The 19125-nt window shown below is 54.5% G+C and overlaps 1 protein-coding gene across 1 annotated transcript in view; it reads left to right on the top strand.

Moving 5' to 3' along the window:
* Positions 1-13411, top strand: part of ABTB2 (ankyrin repeat and BTB domain containing 2) — a 184099-nt gene extending 170688 nt beyond the window's left edge. The window contains exons 10-17 of the mRNA XM_040258982.1: positions 2357-2586; positions 4018-4196; positions 4755-4860; positions 4978-5080; positions 5612-5702; positions 9756-9824; positions 10466-10579; positions 11847-13411. Coding sequence (XP_040114916.1) covers positions 2357-2586; positions 4018-4196; positions 4755-4860; positions 4978-5080; positions 5612-5702; positions 9756-9824; positions 10466-10579; positions 11847-12044 — 1090 coding nt within the window. The 3' untranslated portion in view covers positions 12045-13411. The remainder of the gene's footprint in view (positions 1-2356; positions 2587-4017; positions 4197-4754; positions 4861-4977; positions 5081-5611; positions 5703-9755; positions 9825-10465; positions 10580-11846) is intronic.
* Positions 13412-19125: the final 5714 nt, after the last annotated feature.

The raw sequence follows: 19125 nt of genomic DNA, 5'->3' as shown, positions 1-19125 counted from the left end.
TCACAAGGTGGGGAAGGGGTTGGGGAGGGGCAGGCAGGTCTGCAGGGAGACGGCTCCACCCCCAAGTGGCCTGGGGGCCTGTCCATGAGACAGCCATCTGGAGCCCCAGGCCACAGGATGCGACAGAAGAGAGGGCTTGGAACCCCCTCTGAGTCTGCATCCTGCTCGGTGTGACATGAGCAAGATGTATTCATCACCCATGAATACTGAGGTTCCTCTCTCAGGGAGGGTTAAATGCACTGGTACATGGCAACATCAGGATTGCCAGGAGAAACATCAAGTATCTCAGATATGCAGATGATACCACTCTTATGGCAGAAAGTGAAGAACTAAAGAGCTTCTTGATGAAGGTGGAAGAGGAGAGCAAAAAAGCTGGCTTGAAACTCAGCATTCAGAAAACTAAGATCATGGCATCCAGTCCCATCACTTTATGGCATATAGATGGGGAAACAATGGAAACAGTGAAAGACTTTATTTTCTTGGGCTCCAAAGTCACTTTGGATGGTGACCACAGCCATGAAATTAAAACATGCTTGCTCCTTGGAAAGTGTGAAAGTGCTGCACTCAATATGCCAGCAAATTTGGAAAACTGCAGTGGCCATAGGACTGGAAAAGGTCAGTTTTCATTCCAGTGCCAAAGAATGTTCAAGCTACTGCACAATTGCACTCATCTCACACGCTAGTAATGCTCAAAATTCTCCATGCCAGGCTTCAGCAATACGTGAACCGTGAACTTGCAGATGTCCAAGGTGGATTTAGAAAAGGCAGAGGAACCAGAGATCAAATTGCCAACATCCGGATCATCAAAAAAGCAAGAGAGTTCCAGAAAATCATCTACTTCTTCTTTATTGACTATGCCAAAGCCTTTGACTGTGGATCACAACAAACTGTGGAAAATTCTTAAAGAGATGGGAATACCAGACCACCTGACCTGCCTCCTGAGAAATCTGTATGCAGGTCAAGAAGCAACAGTTAGAACTGAACATGGAAAAACAGACTGGTTCCAAAACTGGGAAAGGAGTACATCAAGACTATATTATCACCGTGCTTATTTAACTTCTATGCAGAGTACATCATGAGAAACGCTGGGCTGGAGGAAGCACAAGCTTTATCAAGATTGCCAGGAGAAATATCAATAACCTCAGATATGCAGATAACACCACCCTTATGGAAGAAAATGAAGAACTAAAGAGCCTCTTGATGAAAGTGAAAGAGGAGAGTGAAAAAGTTGGCTTGAAGCTCAACATTGAGAAAACTAAGATCATGGCATCCAGTCCCATCACTTCATGGCAAATAGATGGGGAAACAGTGGAAACAGTGTCAGACTTTATTTTGGGGGGCTCCAAAATCACTGCAGATGGTGACTGCAGACATAAAATTAAAAGATGCTTACTCCTTGGAAGGAAAGTTATGACCAACCTAGACAGCATATTCAAAAGCAGAGGCATTACTTTGCCAACAAAGGCCCGTCTAGTCAAGGCTATGGTTTTTCCAGTAGTCATGTATGAATGTGAGAGTTGGACTATAAAGAAAGCTGAGTGCCAAAGAATTGATGCTTTTGAACTGTGGTGTTGGAGAAGATTCTTGAGAGTCCCTTGGACTGCAAGGAGATCCAACCAGTCAGTCCTAAAGGAAATCAATCCTGAATGTTCATTGAAAGGACTGATGCCAAAACTGAAGCTCCCAATACTTTGGTCACCTGATGCAAAGAGCCGACTCATTGGAATAAAGACCCTGATGTTGGGAAAGATAGAAGTCAGGAGGAGAAGGGGACAACAGAGGACAATATGGTGAGATGGCATCACCGACTCGATGGACATGAGTTTGAGCAAGCTCCTGGAGATGGTGAAGGAAGGACAGAGAAGCCTGGCGTGCTGCAGTCCATGGGGTCGCTAAGAGTTGGACACGACTGAGCAACTAAACAACGTGGAAATATGCAAGTCAGCTGCTATTAGGAGGATTGTTGTGTATCAGGCTCTGCATGTGATGTCACTTGAGCCTCACATTAACTGGGAGAGGACGATACTGATTCCCCATGCTACAGTGACAGAGCCATCAGGGCTCAGAGAGGTAGAACAACCTGTCTGAGATCACCCAGGATGGCAGAGCCTGCTTGGCCCCGGAGCTCATGACTTCTCAGCAGTACCCAGATGGCAGAAGGGAGAGGTCTTCTGCCCCTTTCCCTGACTCACCTGGGGGCCCAGCCTGCCTGAGAAGGGAAGACCAAGAGCCCTCTTTGCCCACAGATGCCCGGTAGTTGGCCCGTCTGGGCCACAGGACGCTGAAAGGCAGCTCGGCAGGCACCATCCATGGCGGGAGCCTCAGACGTCACCCTTCTTTGTCCCTTTCCGCACAGGAACGTCCTGAGGAAGCTCCTGACTCAGCCACAGCAGGCCAAAGCAGATGTGCTGTCCCTGGAGGAGATCCTGGCTGAGGGCGTGGAAGAGAGCGATGCGTCCAGCCAGGGCAGCGGCAGCGAGGGGCCCATGCGCCTGAGCCGGACGCGCACCAAGGCCCTCCAGGAGGCCATGTACTACAGCGCGGAGCATGGCTACGTGGACATCACCATGGAGCTGAGGGCGCTGGGTGAGGCCACGTGGTGTGCGTGTACAGACACAGGCACACACACACAGTCGCACACACACACAGAGTCACACACACACATGCTGTGCTACTCCTCAGTGTGCATGTAGACACACACACACACGAGAGGGCCAGGCCCACAGGCCAGACAGGCCAGGAGGCAGTGGAGTGAGGGGCGGGCCTCAGCCCTCTCGAACCAACACAGGTGGTGCCCTGAGTCTCAGACAGTCCTCAGTGGGGACCTGTCTCAAAAGCCTCACCCAGCCCTGTGCCCTCAGGGGCCCCAACTTCCCTGGTCGAGGCCTGGTCGTGTGGGAGCGTCTAGAGCACCAGGAGTCCACATTTCTGGTCAGTGAGATGCTCTCCAGTCCATCAGCCCGCCTCCCCACCTCCTTGGCAGCTTGCAGACTTCTCCTCTCCTCCCAGGCGGCTGGTCAGACAGACCTGGGGGAGATCCCAGCCCTGCCACGTTCCCTAGGGCTCCTCCCCTGCGAATGTGAAGTCGTCACACATAGCACAGGGCCCGGTGCCCACTAACCGGGGGCGCTCAGTGCATGATGACAGCCTCGCTCCTCTGCTGAGGGGCCACGACACACGAACACCCAGTGCTGGGCCAAGGAGGCGGGAGCCACACGGCCCTCTGGTGGCAGGCTAGCCTCATGCTCTTCCCTATGAAATGGGAATATCACTCCTGCACAGTCAGTAAACCAGCGATGCTGACGCTACCTTTAGCACCATGTCCCCAGGGAATGCCATCAGACCTTTTTAAATCCACAGTGAGGCTGGGGATGAAGAAGCAATCTCTAATTATCAGAAACATTGCTAGTTTCTGTCGTGACCTTTACAGAGTAGTTTTGGATTACTCCGTGGCCCCAGTGACATACTCCAGGGAGCTGGTAAACAGTAATTACATGGCACTGCATGTGCACAGACACGCCAGGGAGCCAGGCGCTGGGGAAAGCCCTCAGCGACAGAACAGGGTTCATTTCAGGCTTCTAGACAGGCATGGGGTCCTCTTGTCCCCAAGCACCCTACATATCCTCTGGGCGTTTGAGTCTCCGGGGCCACCCCTCCTAATTATACTGGTTCCTCCCCAGTAGGTAATTCTGGGGCCCGACAAGCCAGTGGGGCCAGTGTGGGTGCTGGGCCTGCACTTGAAGGCTCCCAGACTGAGCTGTGGATTTTCAGAGATCAGGCTCCCTGTACTTAGCCTGAAGCCATTCCTCCACCTCATCTGATGGGAACTTTGAGACCCTTTTATGTCTCAGGGAGGCCCGTCAGGGTGTGCTGAGCTGGGGAGAGGGGGTGCCCCCACTTGGGCAGGGATCAGGTGCATTGGTCTGCCGGAAAGGGGGCTGTCATGAGGTGGGCTTAGTGGTCCCTTTGGGGAGCGCTCTGCCCGGGGGGTGACTGCCCTTCCCCTTCCTGGCCCAGGCGTCCCCTGGAAGCTGCACGTGTGGATCGAGTCTCTGAGGACGTCCTTCTCCCAGTCTCGGTACTCGGTGGTGCAGAGCCTCCTGCGGGATTTCAGCTCCATCAAGGAGGAGGAGTACAATGAAGAGCTGGTGACTGAGGGCTTGCCGCTCATGTTTGACATCCTCAAGACCAGCAAGGTGAGACAGCCCCGGAGGCCCCGACAGCCCACAGACAGACCCAGAGACTGACACACAGGCAGACAGACTGCAGGATGGACCCGGAGACTGACACACAGGCAGACAGACCACAGGATGGACCCAGAGACTGACACACAGGCAGACACACCACAGGATGCACACAGACCGCAGGACGGACCCGGAGACTGACACACAGGCAGACAGACCGCAGGATGGACTCGGAGACTGCCTCACGGGCAGACAGACTTAGGGACACCCCCTCACAGGGACGGAAGGACACAGACACCCTGCAGGTGGATGTCTAGCCCTTGCCCGGACCCGCCTGACTGCAGAGGCTAGGGTTCTGTCTGGGCCCGAGCCTGGCCAAGAAAGCAATCCGGGGAGTCGGTGTGGAAGACCAGGCCTCCCTTGCCAGACCAGATCCAGGGGGAATGAAGGGCAGTGCTGCGCTGATCCTGGCCTGGACTTTTGAAGCTGGCCTGACATACCTGGAGCTATAAACACACGGCCTCCAGATGAGGGTCGAGCTGACGCCCCTCCCCGCCTCTCCCCCCACAGAATGACTCGGTCACGCAGCAGCTAGCGGCCATCTTCACGCACTGCTACGGCAGCAGCCCCATCCCCCGCATCCCCGAGCTCCGCAAGACGCTGCCGGCCAGGCTCGGTGAGGCCTCCCCACCTCCTCTCCCCTCCCCCTCCCTCTCATCTCTGTCCTCCTTCCCCTTCCCAAGTGCCTGGGCGCAGGCGCCTCCGTCATCCCCTTCTGCTTCTCCCCCGACAGATCCTCACTTTTTGAACAACAAGGAGATGTCAGACGTGACTTTCCTAGTGGAAGGAAAGCTGTTTTATGCACATAAAGTCCTGCTGGTGACGGCTTCTAACAGGTAGGCAGCCCAGATAACAAATTCTCTGCCCACTCTGGGAAGTGGGGGCGGGGTGGGGGGAGCTTCATTTAGATATGAGATTACGGGCAGGCTGGAGAAGAGCCTCTGCCCCCCAGAGGGTGGTCACAGAGCAGGGAGTCCCCACCACCCACCCCACAGGGGACAGAGGGACAGTCACGAGGGGACCCAGAGTTTTCCAAGAGGAGCTGGGTCACTGTTCTGGTCAGGCCATTGCTTTTGATGATTAGAAAACATGAGTGTTCTAACATGAAGGTCAGTTTTCCAGCCATAGGTGTTACGGTCACTAAGCGAGAGGGCAGCTGGGACAGATCGGGGCTCAGCCCAGCTATCTGTCAGCCTAGGACGATGTAAAACGTCACTTGCCCAGAATTCTTTTGCGAGCACAGCAGTGATTTTTAAAATGCTCCCGTCCCCTGGTGACCAGTCAGGCGATGGATGCGGCCTTTGCCACACAGTGATGGAATAAAAGTCATGTTCAAGCCCTTCCTTGTCTCATCTCCTTGGCTCCAGGTTCAAGACGCTGATGACCAATAAATCAGAGCAAGATGGCGACGGCAGTAAAACCATCGAGATCGGCGACATGAAGTACCACATTTTCCAGGTGTGTGCACCTCCGCGCCGCGGGCTTTTCTAGGGGGGCCCCTCCCCCACAGGACCCTGACCCTGGCTGGTCCATCTGGGCGGGGTCAGCTGTGAGTCAGTCACAGTCTTCCCCTCCATCCCTAATGCCTTCTGTGTTTTGCTGACTCAGTGGTCAGGTTGGAGCATCAGGCTTTTCCCAGCCAAGGTAGCCTTTCCGTTGTGAGTTTGCAGCTTCAGAGTCTGTTTCATGGGCCCTGAGCTCTAACCACTGGGTGAGGGGTCTGGGCAGCCTGATGGGCATGTAAGGACAGGTGCACACCACACGTGTAACCTGTGAGCCCTTGTCCTGAGTGAGCTCCCAGTGCACAGACTCGCTTGAGCACTTGTTGGGAACGCAGAGCCTCAGGGCCCATGCCAGGACCCCACCCCCACCCCCCGACCCAGTTTAACAAGACCCCAGGTGGATGGAGAGTGACGTGCGCGTGTACCGGTGTAGGCCCATCACTCTTTCCCGGCATCAGACCCTAGCCATGCTGGCTAAGCAGAAAGAGCCACAGGGAGCCCATCCTGGTTGTGGGAGATCAAGGTCAGGACTTTCGATCTCTAAGCTTCGGAGAATGTCAGAGGTTGCGTGATGGAAGCTCCGCAGGCTGGCCGCCGGGAGTGGCAGGCGAGGTCTGGAAGGGACTGGCTGGGGTCTAAGCTGAGCCCCAGTGGGGAGCTCCTTTCTAGAAAGGGGTCTTCAGGCTGTAGGTGTGACCCTTAGGGGCTGAGACGGAGGCTAAGAGGCAGCTGGAATGTGAACCCAGGACCTGGCCTTGCCCGGGACAGGCTTGTGACCTAATGGGAGAGATCACACCCTCACAGAAGTGTGAGGAGCCACCATCTAAAAGGGTTTAGTCCCTCTCTCTCGTTCCTGGCAGTCATCTGTTTAGCATTTAGTCACTTATGGGTACCATGGAGATGGCGGTAAACAGGGCAGGGACCCTGGCCTCCAGGAGACAGGGTTATGAGTGAATGTGACTGGGAGTGGTGGGGGAGGCGCCGGCAGTGCAGGAAGGGGCACTGAAGCTGCGGAGGAGGAAATTTCCTGGGGACCAGGGCAGTCAGCCAGGTATCGGGAGCTCCAGGTAGCCAGAGCAATGCACCCAGAGACCACCACCACCAGAGACCACAGCCTGTTCAGGAAATGCTCTCTGGCCAAGTCCTGGCAGCTGTTCAGGAGGACATCCAGAAATGAGGCTGAGGCTGCCCCCAAGGAGCCGTCACATGAAGGGCTTGAGCTTTAACCCAACGGTAGTTAGAAGCTGCTCTGAGGTCGCCACCATCGCTGACACTTAGCCAGGCATGGTTCTGAGTGCATTTATCAGTTAAGCATCACAGCACGGTCCAGGAGGTGCACACATGTTATTTTTCCCCCCTTGGTCCATGAGGTGTCGCAGGTACAGAGAAGTTTGACAACTTGTCCAAGGTCACACAGTTGGGAGGTGATAGAGCCAGGGTCCAGTCTTAGGGCGTGTGGAATGGCCCAGTTTGTGTGACCTTGCACACCCTGGAGGGTAAGGGAGGACGGGCAGGACTGCAGCCAGGGGAGCAGCTGGTGAGAAATCCAGCTGAGTGATGATGGCAACCGACCGGTAGAGGCAGCAGGGTAGAGGGGTGTGGGTGAGGGGAGAGTCAGGGGCTTGGCGGCATTGGAGGAGGCCCAGGGTCGGGGCCAGGGTGTCTCCCCTCCCCTCTTCCCATCCCTTGAGCCAAACTCCCTGGGGAAGGGGAGCTTGCTAAGAAGCCCAAAGTCCAGGTGAGTTGGAGCGTGAGGTGGGGTCACGACCCAACCCAGGCAGCGGGTTTGAGAAGGGCATTGGGCAGGAGGTGGGGGTGACAAGGATGACCCCTGCCATCGAGGCGGCATCCTGCTCAGCAGGGGTGACCCCCGAGGCAGGAGAGGCTGGGCAGCCCTTGATGACTTCTCAGGCTTGTCACGGGGTAAACAGAGATAACAGGTCTAACCTCAGGGCACACATGGGCCTGGGGCATGTTAGCCACTGGCCTGGCCCTGTGGGTTCTCTGGGAACAAAGCTCTGCCATCCCGCACTGGGGGGGTGGGGAGGGGCAGCATGCGGCTGAAGCCATCGATCCAGGTCCAGGGCCTCCTAAAAAAGCCTGTTTCAGAGTAGCCCCCAGACATCTCATTGGCTCTCACAACACAAGGAGAACTTGAGATCTTTGTTTTCTAGAACAGGGAACAGAGGCCCAAGGAGATCTAAGCAATACTATCTCTAATAGAAAAATAATGCTGGACACAGAGGTTATGTAAAATTGCTTAATAGATGAAGGAAAAAGGAAAAAGAAACAGGTGAAATTTATTTAACTTAATGTAGCCAAAATAGTATCATTGCCCACATAAAAATTTAATTAAATGTTTTATTCTTTTTTTCACACTAAATGTTTGCAACACAGTTTTGACACAACACAGACATCACAGGTGTAGACTCTTGCCAGGGTCACTGCCGGCTAAACCTAGGCCTCTGGGGGATACCCCTGCCGTTCTGATGTGGCTCTTGGCCCCAGTCCTGTCCCTGCAGTACTGGGGGGCCTCCCTGTGGTCATGCTCCTGGTGGCCCACTCTGGGCAGAAGAAAGCGAGGCCATCCCTGCAGCTGGTCCTGCCTGGGGCCTCACGGGGAGCAGCCCTTTGCCTGCTCCAGCCCTGCAGGCTGCCTGCTTTGGATGACCCACAGCCTGCCCAGGGGCTACCAGGCTGTGGGAAGTTAATGTCCAGAGCTGCCTGCTAGCAGCCCGGTTCCCCCAGTGAGGCTCCAAGAGGGCGATTCTGGTCCCACTCCTGTGGGCTCATCTGCATTCAGGTGCCTCAGGGAGATCCATGTGCCACGAGAGCTGGGCCAGGCCCAGACCAGCTCCCAAAAGCGGCAGGAGGCCTCTTCTAGGCCAGGGAGAGGAGCCACAGGCTGGGCCCCTTCTCACCTCAGGGCTGCTCTGAGGCTAACACCTAGGAAAGAATCCCTGGAGATGGGAGCCGCCCTACCCCCAGTCCTGGGCACTCAGCTCCCAGGGTGGGGGATGGCAGAGGAAGCCAGGCGTGGGCCCGCCCGAGGCACACACTGCCTGGAGTAGGGGGACACAGGTACATCCGTGTAACTGTAAGATCTCCACCTGAGCTCCAGCGGGGGCTGCGCAAGACCTCTGGGAGCGGGGGGCTGGGCTGATGCCTCCTGAACAGGCCAGGACGCGGCTGGCAGGCCCTCTTCCCTCCCCCACCCTGCCCCAGTGTGGGCTCCTTTTCTCTAGACCCTCTGGTGCCCCTTCCAGCCTGGGGGCCAGTCCTAACAGAGCCCGACTGTGCCGGCTGGAGTCGTGTTTACTTATACCCTTGCCAGCTCCTTGCTGGGGCCCTTTCTTCAGCCAACCAGGGAGAATCATTTTTCTTTTTCCAGCTGGAAACTCCCCAGTCTCCAGCATGATGGCAGAGCTTGTAAGTCAGACCTCAGAAGAACTAAACATAGCCCCCTCCCCAGGCCATCTCATGTGGTGCCCCGCTGGGCGGCAGGGTGACCTCTGGGCCGGGTCCCGGGCCCCAGCACTGCACTGGCTTCCAGGAGGAGGACGGGATCTGGCTAGCACTGATGGGGAGGTCAGGATTCTGAGGGTGGACAGCCTCCCCCTCAGAGCCCCATGTTTAGAATTTCCGTAAGAGGAGAAAATGAGTCATGAGGTGCCTGGTGTGCTGGAAGGGTTCTGAGGAGACGGGTCAGTCTCATCAGCCTACCTGCCTGGCCTCAGTTTTCCCAGCCGTGAAGAGTATCTGCCCTCCTGGGCTCATAGGGCTGTTGTGGGGATTGAAGTGAAGCCACTCTGTGGAAGGCAGCTTGCCATACGCATTCCAGGGGAAGCACAAAAATGCCTGACGAGAGTCGGGCAGTGTGCAGACGCTGGCACACAGAGGTCATGGGGCACCGAGGGGCGGGCAGCGGCTGGAGCGGCGCTCGGGGCGCTGGGTGAGCACAGTGGTGCTGTGGGCCCCCCTGGCCCTCACATGGGCCTTTTTCCTGCAGATGATGATGCGGTATCTGTACTATGGGGGAACGGAATCCATGGACATCCCGACCGGTGACATCCTGGAGGTGAGGACTTGGCCCGTCGGGGAGAGGAGCGGGGAGCCCCTGAGCCCATCCACCATGCCTGTGCCCAGCCTGAGATATCTGCCAGGTCTCACCCACCCCAGTCTCAGAAACACAGCATTGGAGACATGAGGAGGGAGGGAAGGGGGCCTCTGCGAGGACCCCCTGCTTCCCTGCAGGTCCTCGCTCTTCTGAGCATGTGGGAAATGGTGCGCCTGTGGAACCCAACCTCCCGGGCGACCCCTCAGGGTTAGAAAGGGCCATCCCTGAGGATGGAAAGCCTAGGAGGATCAGAAGGCAGCAGGTACACCCCCACCTTACCAGGTTACTGCTTAGAGAACGGACCCGCTGCTGGTCACGTGCCTGGCTAGAAAGTCGTGCAGATGAGCAGGCAGTGCATAGTTGAAGGCCTCACGACATGAGAAATTCCAACCAATGTCTGTCACCTATCGGATACTTCCCAAGGTGTCCTAGCAAATACCTAGATGGCCTGGGGTAGAAATAAATCAAGGCCATTGGACTTAACTGGCAGGTGGGCAGGGAGGGTCCTGGGGGTCAGGAGGGCACACAGGGGCTCTCTGTTCCGTGATGCCGGGGCCACAGGCCTGGCCCCGCTCACCCACGGCCTCTCTTCCTCCTGCCAGCTGTTGTCAGCTGCCAGCCTGTTCCAGCTGGACGCCCTGCAGCGGCACTGTGAAATCCTGTGCTCCCAGACCCTGAGCGTGGAGAGCGCCGTGAACACCTACAAGTATGCCAAGGTGAGGGCCCCCGCTGCCGCCCCTGACCCCTATCACTCACCCTGCTGTGCGCCCTGGCAGCTTTGAAGGACAGTGTCACCCTCTCTGTGGCCTGAGGTCATGGCCGCCCAGTAAGGCGGCACAGCAGCTGGGGAGCTGAGCTCTGAGCCAGGTGGACCCCAGGTCCTGTACCAGTTGTGCCACACTGGGCAGTGAGACCTGGGGTGGCAAAGAGCAGAGCCCCTCCAAGTCAGATCAGTTCTCAACACTACTCGAGTTTCTCCCCAGCTTGGTGCTCCTTAGTCTTCCTCCTCGCAGCAGATGCCACGGTCACCTCCCACACCCACAATGCATCAGCCACCCCTCTCCATCCCGCTACCTCCACTCTCTCCGCTCTTGGGATGATCACATTGGCCTGGCCTCCAACACTTCCTGGCTTTCACCCTGCAGTCCATAAGGCTCTTTGAAAAGTGTGAAGACCCTGCCACTCCCCTACTGAAACTCTCCAAAGGTTTCCCACTGCAAAGTAATGACCCAGCCCTTATCTGTCACCCCTTACAAGGCCCCCAGGACCCTCTCCCATCTCCCCTTCCGATGTCTCCGTCTCCCTTCACCCAGCCAGGTGGCCCCCATCTCTTTCTCAACTCATTTCCACCCCAGGACTGCTGCAGTCCTCCAGCAAGTCTCCTCCCCCAGCTGCCCCCAAGTCACTCACCCCTCTACCCCTTTGCCCACTCTCACTGCCTCAGAGCACTGACTACTGTCTGTGATCACCTGGCCTGGCTGGTTCCTTGGCTTCTCTCGTCCCCCTGATCTGGAACATCAGCTCTGAGAGCGCCTCACAGACCTGGGCCTCAGGGCCTGCATCCAGTGCCTGGCACAGAGAGGGCACTCAGTGTTTGCTGAGCGTGTACCACGTGAACACTTACGCTGCACATCCCACGGTGGACAGCCCCTGCCCTTAGGGACGGAGCGTCCAATCCTATGGGGATGAGGACCGCCCCTCAACAAGCCGTCACCAGCAGGACCCAGGCGGAGAACAAGATGCCAGGATGTTCCTGGTGGCACCGCTGGGATTTGAACCCAGATCAGTCTAACCCGAGGAGATGCTCATGGAACGAATTCAGATGAGGAATTCAGTTGCCCTAAGATGCAGAGATAGGGCCTGCCTGCCTCCCCGGGTCTGGGGCTTGAAGCTCCACCTTTGCCCATGAGGACTGTTTGGGGATTAGTTTTGGGCAGGGCTGTGCTGAAGCTGTGGGTCTCACCCTTCTCCCTGCCCCCACAGATCCACAACGCCCCTGAACTGGCCCTGTTCTGCGAGGGCTTCTTCCTCAAGCACATGAAGGCCCTGCTGGAGCAGGACTCCTTCCGGCAGCTTATCTACGGCCGCAGCAGCAAAGTGCAGGGCCTGGACCCACTGCAGGACCTGCAGAGCACCCTGGCCGAGCGCGTGCACTCGCTCTACGTCACCTCTCGGGTGTGAGGTGTGGGGGCAGCTGGCTCTGTTACTAGGCCTCCCGGCGGGTAAGAAAGGCTGGGAGCTTCCTGGGGGTGTCTGGGTCAGCACATAGCCAGGACCAGTGGACATGCTGGGGCCTTGCTGGGCTGAGACTGGTTACCAGCACTCTTGGAGCCAGACTTGGGCAGGCCCAGAGCCTAACCATTTGCTCAATCCGTGATGAGCCAAGGGCAGGTGTGGCCACAGGTGGCCCTTCCCCACACCTGCCGCCTGCTTGCACCAGAGGGCTGCCGTGCACTCACCCTCGTGTGCCCCTCCCGGAGGCCCGCGCTGATCCCGCTCTGCTCTGCACAGCTTCTGGTCATGCCCTCCAGGCTCTAACCAGCTCACCCCCAGGGCCTCAGGCAGCTCAGACTGTCCGAAGTGGGGCTCCTGGATGGGGGGGTGTGGGCATCCTTATGAATGTAGAGAGTGTATGTTCTATCTAGGCCTCAGAATTTTCCCTCAGTGTCACATCAGACAAACCTGAACTTAAGGCTGTGCCTTTGAAAGACCTGATGTGGCCTCCAGGGGGACTGGGGATCCCGCGAAGAGGGTCATTTTCAGCCTATTTCCTTGGTGTCTGGGCTCCTTTGGGCAGAGGGGCGGCTGGCCTGCTCAGCGAGTAGTAGAGAAGGCGGTTTGTTCCCCCCAACCAGCGCCTTCAAAGCTTTTGGTGTGAGCCAAGGGTGGGGCACAGTGGAGGAGCCTGGTGGCCTCAGCTTGTGCTGCTGTTTTCAGGGGCCAATGTAAAGGGGTCGATTCTGAAATCCCAAGCCTAGAATTAGGCAGAGCCGTAAACATCCCGCCAGTCCAGTCTCTCCAGTGAAAGAGCCCTTTAACTTGGACTGGAGAGCAGGGCCCAGACTTCCCACTGGGAACTGCAGGTCTTGGGGAACTTAAAGGTCGGGGCATAGGTAGATAAGGATTGGAAGAAGAGGTCCTTCTACTTCCCTGCTACCTGCCCTTGCCATCCTGTAGGCTCCAGGCTCTCCTGGGTGGGGAAGCATCGCTGGGCCTGGACCCTTGTATTTATGAACCAGACATCCGGGGCGTCTTCCGGAACAGCTTGTGCTGGATGTCCCCTTTGGCTGTCTGGCTGTACCTTAGAAACTATTTATTCACCAGAAGCCCCAGGCACTTTAGGAGGTGTCCTTTCAGTCACCTTGAAAAACCCTGGGGGTTTGCAACCCTGGAAAATATTTTCAACTAGCTGCTTGAGCTGGATGTACAAAGGAATAGGTGTTATTTTATTGCTGTAATATTGTATGATACTGTAACTATACATTAATGTTGTCACTTATTGTAAATGTACTATGGTTTTATTAACAATAAACACTTGTTAACAATGACCTTGGCCTCATGGCTCCTTATAGAGGGTTACCCAAAGTTCAGAGCTAGGGAGGAGCCCTAAGGACCAGGAAGAGAACCTGGAGCTGATTCCCTGGTTATTGAGACACCTGTGTTTCAGAGGGAACAAAGCCCCTACCGGAAGCTGTGCATGGCCAGCCGCTAACCCCTGCCCTGTCCCGCCCCTCCCAGGACCTGAGCCTGGATCCAACCCTCACTGGGCCTGAGTCTTCCTGTTCTGTCCAAGGGGGGTAGGTGTGTTCCCGTTCATTAAGTACTTACATGGCCCTGAGCTGGACTGGAAGGATGGGAGCCCAATGCCAGGAATAAGCTGTCAGATTTTTCACAGAACTAGAACAAATAATCCTAAAATTTATAATGGAACCACAGAAGACCCAGAATTGCCAAAGCAATCCTGCAAAAAAAAGAAAGCAGGAGGCAAAACTTTCCCAGACTTCAGACAATACCACAAAGCCACAGTAATCAAACCAGCATAGCACCGGCACTTATCATATAAACAGACACATTAATCAGTGGGACACAATAGAGAACTCAGACAAACCCACTTACCTATGGTCAATTAGTCTTCGTCAAAGGAGGCAAGAATGGAAAAAAGAAAAGTGGGAAAATGACAGTCTCTTCAGCAAGTGGTGGTAGGAAAGCTGGACAGCCACATGTAAATCAATAAAGTTAGAACACTCCCTTACAACATACACAAAAAATCAAAGTGCCTTAAAGACTTAAATATAAGACATAACACCATAAAACTCCTAGACAAAAACATAAGCAAAATATTCTCTGATATAAATTATACCAATGTTTTCTTAGGTCAGTTTCCCAAGGCAATAGAAATAAAAGCAAAAACAAACAGGACCTAATCAAACTTACAGGCTTTTGTAAAGCAAAGGAAACCATTAACAAAAAGATAACCTACAGACTGGGAGGAAAATTATTTGCAATTGAAACTGACAAGGGCTTAATTTCCAAAATATAGAAAGAGCTGTCACAGCTCAACATCAAAACAAAAGCAAAAGAAACCCAATCAAAAAATGAGTAAGACCTAGAGAGAGATTTCTCTAAAGAAGACATACAAATGGCCAGTAGGCACATGAAAAGATGCTCACCATCACTAATTAGCGAAACGCAAATCAAAACTACAATGAGGTACCACCTCACCCCAGTTAGAATGACCATCAAAGTCTACAAATAAATGCTGGACAGGATATGAAGACAAGGGAACTCTCCCACACTGTTGGTAGCAATGTAAGTTGCAATCACGATGGAAAACAGTACGGAGTTCCTCAAAAAATTAAGAGTTGCCATATGATCCAGCAATCCCACTCCTGGGCATATATCCAGACAAAATTTTAATTTGAAAAGGTACATTCACCCTCTATGTTCACAGCAGCACTGCTTACAACAGCCAAGACATGGAGACAGCCTAAACGCCCATCAACAGAGGGATAGGTGGAGGAATGAAATGCTACTCAGCCACAAAAAGGGATGAAATCAAGCCATTTGCAGCAACACAGATGGACCCAGAGAGTGTCATACTCAGTCAGAGAGACAAATACCATATGCTATCACTTACATGTGTAATCTAAAATATAGCACAAATGAACATATTTACGAAACAGAACAGAACTGTGGCTGCCAAGCGGTGCAGGCGGGGAATGGGTTGGGAGTTTGGGATTCCCAGATGCAGACTATTATATAGAGAATGGGTAAAAAAAAATTAGATCCTACCATACACCACGGGGAACTATATTTAATATGATAGACCATAATGAAAAATATGAAAAAGAATATATTTATAAAACTGAATCACTTTGCTGCATAGCAGAAATTAACATAACACTGTAAATCAACTATACTTCAATAAAATTTTTAAAAAGACAGTTGTCAGGGACTTTCCTGCTGTGCCCTGAGCCCCGGGCCCCACCGCCCTGATGTGCAGAACTACTGCTAGGCTGTCAGAATAGTCATTTGCAAATCCTTCCACGATGCAATTCTGCGTGGCCCGGCACAGGGAGGAGGGGGGCCTGATGAGGGACCCCCCCTGGCCTTTGGTGGCTGCCGCCTTCAAGCCCTGCTGAGAGCTTGCTGGCTGTGTCACCTGTTAAAGGACAGAAGACCGGAAGCCAGTGACTCAGGCCCAAAGGTTTTCTGGAATAGGTGGTAGTTTGTCTTAGGTGCAAAGTCCAGGTAGAAATAAAGGTTTTTAAAATGTTTCTCAACTGAAGCAGGAGGAGAAATTCCTAAGGTCACTGGGAACACTGACAGGAGTGGCTGTGGTTCAGTGACCGACAGGCCAGGACTCTGGAGTTCGGGGAACATGAAGACCCCACAGGGCCAGTCAGTCCTGGGAAAGACCCACTGTGGGCTTTGCTGGATGGAGGCCCAGGCATGGCAGCCTGAGGCCCAGCCTGGGGCCCTGGCATCTGTGGGGAGAGGGCTTGCCATGGACCCATGGCGCCCTCTGGTGGCCTCAGGTGGGAGGCACACCCCCTTGGCACCATTCTCCAGGGCCGAGGCCGCTGTGAAGATGGTTTGGGGGTGGGTTGTCCCTCTCAGCACTCATCATCTCCAGGGGCTCCCCTTCAGAGGTCTGTGCCCACCCTCCCTACAAGCTGCCCCAGCCCTGCAGAAGATGCCTCAGTCAAGTATGCAGCCTAAGAAGCAAGGTCTAGTCACCAGCTGGCTCCAAACAGGAGCTCAGCCGTTATTTTTTTTAGGGGGTAGAAGATTGAAGGGAAGGTAACATAAGGGGAGCAAGGCCCCTTCAAGCCTGCGTGTAGCAGAAACATGTTCTAAAGCAAGCACTTAAATAATAATTAGAAAAAAAAAAAAATCAGACATTCTCCAAGGAGCCAGGAGAAACTAGCGTGGAAACGGGACTGTCTTGTCACCTTACCTTGCCCCAGAGGCCAGGCTTCCTCCTCCAGCCACCGCTCAGGAGCGTGGGGGCTTCTCCCCTCTGCTGCCCACTTCAGGCTATTAGCAGCCAAAGGCAGGCTGGGGAGAGGACGGTGAACTTCTCCTTAGCAGGGGATCCTGCTAAGGGAAACGAGGGGGTGGTTTCCTTCTACTCCAGCTGCCCTACAGGCAGTTGAGAAGCTGGGCTGACTCGGCCGGAGTGTCCACAGGAAACTCATCCCGACGGGCCACCAAGGCTAAAGCCGAGTCTGCCCCCCAGCTCCTGATACTTTCCCTTCTCCTGCCGGTTGCCCCACAGCAGCCAGATGGGATTATCACAGCTTTCTCCTCAGCTGAACCACTGAAAGCCGAAGAAAAGCCTCAGCGTCTCCTTCTCCCGCCACCCCCTGCCTTCTGCAGAACCTACTCCACCTTTCGGCTTTCACCAGTTGTTTAGAGAATGGAGAGGAGCGTCTGGAGTCTGAGTCGCCTATTCAGGCCCAGGGGAGGCCAGTCCCACCCCCTCCGGGCCAGGGGACTGGCGGCTGGTGTGATGGCCTCAGATAATGAGCCTACATTTATCCAAGGTGACGGTCACTCCCCCTCGTCCCCTCCTCCAGCCTCAGCAGCCCCCTTTGTGTCACTCCTGGGCACTCGAGGGTCCTCTGGGACTGTGGGGGACAGATGAGCAGTGGAAGTGCTGAAGCGGGCCAGCGCTGGCTCCCTCATGGCTCAGTGGAGTGGCGGGGGGATGAGACCACTGAGGAATCTTCTTTGTTCAGGCTTTTTCGGCCCCTTCCCCAGCCTGGTGACAGCATTCATCGGCGGCCTATCTGAATTCATTTTGCAAGTGAGATTTCCTGAGACAGCGAGCTTTACAGATGTCACTCTGTCTGGAGGCCAGATGGTGAGGTCTGGGGGAGGCGCACTTTTTCAGGTCTGGAGGAGAACCCAAGATCACAACCACCAAGTGCAGAGACCTGCACACACTTTGCACATAAGCGCCAAGACTGTACACAGTAGGCGGAATGCTCACTTCCTTTTCATGTGCACAGAGAAAGGCCAGAGTACAGGCTGTGGTTTTAGAACAAAGCCCGGCCTCATTCAGTCCATCGTAGCGCTTGTGGGCAACAGAGCAGCTCCCCCGGGTTACACGTGCCACAGAACAGAGAGCCTTGGTGAATGCCTGATCCTCGCCAGGCACTGTCCTCTGCTCCTCACAGCGGCCCTTCCAGGGAGGTGCTGTCATTACCACCTGCAGTTTACACACATGTGGACCTGGGTGGAAATAAGAAGTGTGCTCCAGGTCACAGCAAGGGCCAGGCAGAGCCAGCATCAAGGCCAGAGAGTCCACAGAACAGAGCCGAGGACAGGCTTTGACACTAGAGGTGCTGAGCAAGACCAGGCCAACCTGGGTCCTGCACCTGTAAGATGATGTGGCTGGAGAGGTTTTAACACACCAGCCAGCTCAGATCATTTGGGCTGTGACTGCATTTTAGCCACTCTCTTTAAGAAAACCCTCTTTGATGGGCTTCCCTTGTAGCTCAGTGGTAAAGAATCCACCCGCCAACACTGAAGACGTGGGTTCAATCTCTGATCTGGGAAGATCCCACATGCTGCGAAGCAACTAAGCCCGTGTATCACAACTACTGAATCTGTGCTCTTCTAGAGCCCAGGAGACTAAAGCTCACATGCCTAGAGCCTGAGCTCCACACCAAGAGAAGCCACTGCAATGAGAAGCCCTTGTACCACAACTAGAGGAAAGCACTCACAGCAAAGACCCAGCACAGTCAAATAATTTAAAAAAAAATTCTAAAAGGCAGGCTCAGGCACTCACCCGAGAAAAATGGATCAAAAAAATTATTTTCGTCTCATTGAACTTTCCTGTAGACTTAATGGGGGGAAGGCGTGGTGGTCCCAGGCACAGGCGGTCAGAATCTGCTCTCCTCCCTATGGCCATCTGTCCTGGGAGCTGTACATTTAATCCTCTTTGCTCCAGAAGCTCCTCTTCCTTCCCTGTCCACAGACTAGACTTCTAGGAACCAGATAACCTACCAGGGCTAAGGAAAGGATCTATTTGGATTCACAGAAGACAGTCCTTTTAGAGTCTATGAAAAACCAAGGAAGAACAGTAACCAAGGCCACCACAGAAATTCTTTAGATAAAAATAAGAAAAAATACAGAAGCTGAAATCTGACTCAGGGAGCTTGGAAAGATCACCAGCAACTCAACATGCAGAGGCGAGGAGACAGGTAGATCAGAACCAGAGCACGACGGAGCCAGCTTCCACTCTGAACTCTCCCTGCACTTGTGACATGAATAGGGAACGACTGCACAGATCCAGCAGAGGGGAAGTTCTGTGGTGCTCCAGCGGTTAGGACTCCAAGCTTCCACTGCAGAGGGCCCGGGTTCAATCCCTGGTCAAGGATGGCAGGGTCCAGGTTTCAATAACAATGGTATCAGACTTAGGACTGGAAAATAGATACCAAACATTCCACAGAACACATGAAGCCACCACACTCCTGTCCACAAGAGACGGAGGGAACCAAACGATCTGACAGGAGTTAGGGATGAAGAGAGGCCCAGCTGGCTGGCTTCCAGGTGCCGCACCAAGTCCTATGGAATGGCCACAGGAAGCATGGGTCAGCACGGTCAATTCCCCCACGGGCTCCCAGCTTGGTAAGCCCCAGCCACCCTGAGCCTTGATGCCGGCACCCTCCCAAGTGCACCTGCAGCCAAGATCCACCAGAATGGGCAAAGTCAACTCCCATCTAGGTGCAGTCGACGAGCACACAGGCCA

This window comes from Oryx dammah, unplaced genomic scaffold (genome assembly GCF_014754425.2).
Source record: "Oryx dammah isolate SB20612 unplaced genomic scaffold, SCBI_Odam_1.1 HiC_scaffold_17, whole genome shotgun sequence".
Taxonomy (NCBI): Eukaryota; Metazoa; Chordata; class Mammalia; order Artiodactyla; family Bovidae; genus Oryx; species Oryx dammah.
Note: the sequence above shows the minus strand (reverse complement) of the source record. Positions and strands in the feature narration are given on the sequence as shown.